Below are 5536 nucleotides of genomic sequence, written 5' to 3' on the forward strand. Positions count from 1 at the left end.
CTGGATCAATCCCGTTGCCCTGGTCGGCCGTGGGAAGCTGCTGCTGGAAGCTGCTCCATTCTGTATCAGTGTCTGCGGTGACAGAGGCAGGGACCCAGCGTGCTGCTTCTGTTGATCCAGCTAAAGGTTACAGGTTCTAATAGATGTGTCTGAGGAGTTCAGCTTGACATCGGTGGATTTTTTTTTTTCGTGCTGTGAGTACACATTAAGGCTAGATAACAAGTTTCATCGCAAATGTAGGTGAACGATTACATTTTGAATTTTCAAGTGATCCTGCCACACAGTTTCAGCAGATAGTCAGTCTTTAGTCCAAGCCTGGGGTTTGATACAAATGCATTTCTGAAATTGAGGAGGAATTTATGCGTCCAGCACTGAGCTTGGGTGCAAATGTAAGCCTGATGAAAATCCAAGCTAAAATGGGTCATTCCTATCTATTTCTTTTGTTTCAGTAAAGGTTAGTATCCAAAATAAGCGAGAAGCACAGGGCATGGAAATTGCATTAGGCTTGTGAGGCTTTTAGATATGATCAAGGAAAGCTGTGGAGGATAAAGAGTGTCTGGATCCTGGTTGTGTGTGCTGGCTCAGTGTAGCTGTGCTCAGCCTAACAGTCTGTAAGAATCAATTTCCATCCGTGGCTCTGAGTGCTCGCCTGCAGGAGAAGGACTAGCACTAGGTGCTGTGTTTTGCCGCTGGGGAAACTGAGGCAGGATAGGAGTAGATCGTAGCAAAGCAGGTCCCTGGCTGAAAATTCACCTCCTGCCTTCCAGTCCCTCTCTACTCCTCCCACCCCTCTGTGCAATTGCTCTTTTACAGGGTGTCAGGAGCTGGGGGTGAGCGATTTCAGCGGCTCTTTCTCTCTCCATATCTGTACGGCTCATTTTGAAGAGCTGGACTGAAAGGTTGCATCCAACGTTTCAGAGTTGAGCTTTTACAGGAGGAGTTCCTTTGACTTCAAGGGAATCGCTGAAGATTTACGGCCGCTATAGCCCCGATCTGCATGTAGCCGTATGCGTGGTGCATCTGGAGAGCCGGTGTTATGCTGCGTAACGAACCATTTCCATTCCAAAAATTTAACTGACACAAATAGACCAATGTCCTTCGTTAAATCAGCTTGAAAGCGATTATTAAAAACAGCCAACGAGGCCGAATGCACTCCAGCAAGGAGCAGACGTGCATGAGAGCTTGTGTATATAATTTGGACAGTGCTGATGCTCAGATCATAAGCGTTTTTATTGTGGAGAGTGCAATCTATCAGCGTGTCATTGAGGATTTTATATTTGTTTTGGGGCAGGGCTGCCCCAGTTTTTAAACAGTGGCTCTGTCACTCAGCAGGTTGGCCAACCCTTTGTTCTTCTGTTAATTCACACAAGCCTCAATTAAACAAATTTATAATTTGTGGGCTAGGAGTTAAGAAAATTATCTTGTTCAATAATTAAGTTGGGAAGCCTGGAGTTTCAGAGTTGAGAAACAAAGCGCTGTCACATTTAGTTCCCCAGTAATCTTTGCTTCGTAGCCCCGTGGATTTAAATGATTGCTGGCTGTCAGGATCTCCAGCAAATTGCCAGATCGCAGTCAGAGAGATGTGCTTCTCGCTGCAGCGATAATCGCCTTGGCACAAGGCGTTGCTTAAATACAGTTGTGCACGCTCGGCTCCGTTACAGCGGCACGGAAATTCAGAGCACGCCCAGCACCGTTGCTCTGGATTTGTACCAACGTAACCAAGAATAGCTGAGATGCTTTTCAAAAGGCTTCTGCCTCTCAAGGTGTTTGGCCAAATCTATGTGGCATGATTAGGATGCTAAAAGCACCCTTATTAAAGACTAATTAAGAGGCAGCTTCGTTGATGCTGCTATTGCAGGGAAGTTGGTGGAAGAGCTCAGGGTGTACAATAGAATGGTTTCCTTTTTTAATGCTTGATGTCTTAATAACTGTCTTCATGTATTACTGAAAAATATGACATGACCGCCCTAATCAACTGTTCACATTTTTTAAGTGGTATCAGCACTGTTAATTAACTCAAGTTTTAAGAAGCTGGGGAAGTTGAAAGCTGATGTGCTTTCATTCGGTGTGCTGCTAAGCTGATTTTCATTGATTTGTGCTTGTGAATTAATCAGCTATCCGAGCACTTAGTTATTCCATTTGCCTCTGTGCTTTCTTTGCTTGTAAATGATATCTTTGAAGTTTATTAAAAGAATGAGTCATGTTGTAGCTTCCTAAGAATTTTCCCCCTCTGTAGTCATACATTTTTCATGCTGCTCAAATAATAATCTGTATAATGAACGTGGGGAAAATATTGCTATATGGAGCTGTGTCCATACGGCTGAACTTTGGAGATACATGTCCCATTACTTGCGTGGCTGGCTGCTTTAATATAAAAACGTTTAAAATCTTTTTTCAGACTCTCAGAGCCGATCTAAGAAATTAATGTACTTCCCTGTTTAATGCTCCCCCAACTTGTCTGCGGTTGTGCACAATCAACCTGTGTCCACACTGGCTCTGAGTTATGGTGCGTGGCTCTGATCTCCTTTGCTTGGGCAGATTAATAGAGAAGGTCCCTGATAAACTTACCAGTGAGAAAGCAATTGCTTCCAAAACTTGTACAGTTCCTAATTAGCATGAGTCTGTTTCTTTTGTAGCCCTGTTTAAGCACTGCATGGTTCACCTTGCTCTAATTTTAGGTGTTTGCGAAGGATCTGTCTCTGTTTAGTGCTGGACGTGACGTGTTCGGCTTTAACGGAGGTGAGTTAGGTCTTTGGAGTGCAGCGTCGGCTGGGACCAGGTGCCGTAAACATAGCGTGGATGCAAATGCCACTTAAAAGAAGTAGAAGAGTTCTTCACAGAGGAAAAACACAAGAATGCAAAACATAATCATCCATAAAATTGTGTGCGCTCTGCTTTAAAGACCCGTGCTGGATGGGATTTTGTGACTGGAATAAAATAGCTCAGCCAAAGAGCAAAGGTGATGAAACCACCTAGAGAGATACAGAGGAGTTGGGCTTTAGTCTAGAAGAAAAGCCGTTTCTTGGGTGAGTTTGCCATTTTGAGTGCTGGTGGGCTTGTGACCTGTGTTGTGATACCACAGGTTAAACCAGTTGGAGGAGCCTTTGATGAATTTTATCTGGAAATAAATAAGCAAAAAAAATCTCTGTAAGCCTCATGCTCTTGAGCTGATTTATAAGAATTTTCCTGACTTAATTAATGATGGAGCAAGGTGGTAGTGAGTTTGAGGTCACGGCTAAGACCAAGTTCAGGAGGTTCAAGGGATCAAATCTCCAACTTGGGAGCATCTCAAAATGAGGAGGCTGGAGTGGGGTGTGAGAGAACTTGGTGGGGTTGCATTTGCTGACCAGTGATTGCTGCAGGGCATGGAGCTGGCTGCTGCAGGGGGTGGGTATTGCAGTGAGCCAGAGGCTTCTGTTGCAAGTAAATCACGCAAACCAGCAGTGCAGGTGCCTTGGCTGTGTGCAGGGCACAGCAGGAACATGTGTCCCTCTCTGTCGTGATCTCCTTTGGTCTGTTTGCTGTGTTGGGTGGTTGGGAAGGGAGCTGAAGCAAGACCCCAAGATTTCTGACTTAATACAATTAAATCCGAGATGAAGGTGCCTTTTGAACAATGCCACTTCTAACTTAATGCCTGGTTTTGAGTGTGCATCCAGAAAATAATCAGAAAAGCTGTTTCCCCAGGGACTGGTGCTCCAGCCTGTTCACACCAGTGAGTTACAGAGCTCTGCAGACCCGCGTGCGGTGGGAAACTTCTCTCCGTGCGCTGCCCAAAGGATGCTCGTGGTGCTCGTCGCGTCAGCCTGCACGTGCAGGGTGCTTCCCACCCCACGGACTAGGGGTTTTTTGGGTGCAGGTACAGCGTGCCAGCACTGCGTGACCTTTATTTCTGCCAAGTCAGGGGAGATCAGGAGCGAAGGGACTTTGGGGGCTGGTGAGCGATGGTGCTGGCCTTTTGGCTGGCAGACAGCGTCGAGTGGGAGATCCACAATCGGTGCAAATCAATCTTATAAAAAAATCCCTCGATGCTTCCTGTGGATGTTCACTCTGGGGCAATTACTTCAGCTCTCAGCATTTCACAAGCCAGCACGGACTCTTTATGGAGTGGTAGGATTATAGAAATTCCTCAATTGTTCTGGTGGCCTTTGACCAACACAACACAAGCTGCTTTTTAATGTCAAGTCAGTTCTACTCATCAGTAAACAATAAGAGTTTCTCTACAGCACCAGCTTAAGCCAGGATTTTCACCCGCCCTCTGCGTGTGCGAGAGGTGCAGGCAGAGATGGGCTTTTTTCCAAACAGTTCTCAGTATTTACTGAATTAACTTAAGCAAAAGATAGTGAGATGAGTTGAAGGGAGTTTTTACCAATGCCTTCATATTTTGCCATGTGTGTTTGTGTACTCAGCCCTGAAAAATAATCTGTGTACAGACTGCATCTGCACTGGCTTTACTGTGCCAATGTCATTTTTGTATCCAGCTCATGGCCCTCGATATCCAGGGGGACTTCAGAAGACCTCAGCGTTCACAGACATCCTCTGCTTTGTTTCACTTTTGCACTATTTAATTTTTTCAGGGTGACTTTGCTCTTTAGGCTCTCAAGAATCATACACTTTGCACATGCACAGAGAAGGGTGTTTTCCACACTTACAGATATATTCCCCCCCCCCTCTTTTCTTTTGATGGAAAGGTGTTTAAAAGAGATCTGCTGTTTCTCTGGGCTCAAGCCACTGCTACCCTGCCAGCATCTGCATCCCCACCTTTCTCCTAATGAGCCACATCTCTGCCAGTGCTCGGTCTGGGCACTGCTGCCCTGTGGGACTCTGCTCAGCCCATCCGCACATGGATGCGTGATGCTTTAGAAATGCCCATTTCTTACACCAAAGCTGGGAATATCTTAATTTTTCTATAAAATGACCAGTAGTTGGGAAGAACCTTGAGATCTCAAGATCCAAACAACCACGTGACTAAAACTGAGCGTTTTACTCCAAATCTCCCATATATATGTTCATAGCATGCTTGGTTACGGTTACCTGGGTCTCATTGCACGGGCACCATGGGGAAGATGGAAGATGGGTTTTGGAGTGCAGGGACTGTCTTTTCATCTTGATTGCTAAAATGCTCTTGATCTGGGGCAGTTACAGTGATTGTCTACAGCTAAAACAGATGGTTTTATTTCTCTGGTAATTCAAGTGAACAGCTGGAACCAGACCATTTTCAGATGTGCCAGTGCTGCCCTGAGCTTGGGAAGGGTTAAGCTGATGGTGACAGTTTCTGTGTTTCTTTTCAGGGCGTGACATACTGCGGTGAAAGCTCAGCCAGCAACCTCACCATGGCCAATGTTCCCTGGCACGAGGAGGTGGTGCGATTCGTCCAGGAGCTAGCCGAGCTCGTCCCCGACTATGAAATCGCGTGTGAGCACGAACACTCGAACTGTCTCCTGGTGGCTCACAAGAAGGTGAGATGCTGCCAGGGTGAGAGACCAGGCACTGTATCTTCTCCTTGGAACCGCTGCACAATTGCCTTGTTCCAACACTC

At 45.9% G+C, this 5536-nt stretch overlaps 1 protein-coding gene across 1 annotated transcript in view; it reads left to right on the forward strand.

The window, feature by feature from the left end:
* Positions 1 to 5288: 5288 nt before the first annotated feature.
* Positions 5289 to 5536, forward strand: part of LOC104461727 (S-adenosyl-L-methionine-dependent tRNA 4-demethylwyosine synthase-like) — a gene marked incomplete at its 5' end in the record, with an annotated part of 12275 nt that continues 12027 nt past the window's right edge. Inside the window, one exon of the mRNA XM_010073410.1 lies at positions 5289 to 5456. Within this exon, the coding sequence (XP_010071712.1) occupies positions 5289 to 5456 (168 nt within the window). The remainder of the gene's footprint in view (positions 5457 to 5536) is intronic.

The sequence above is a fragment of the Pterocles gutturalis genome, unplaced genomic scaffold (genome assembly GCF_000699245.1).
Source record: "Pterocles gutturalis isolate BGI_N339 unplaced genomic scaffold, ASM69924v1 scaffold15107, whole genome shotgun sequence".
In the NCBI taxonomy this organism is placed as follows: Eukaryota; Metazoa; Chordata; class Aves; order Pterocliformes; family Pteroclidae; genus Pterocles; species Pterocles gutturalis.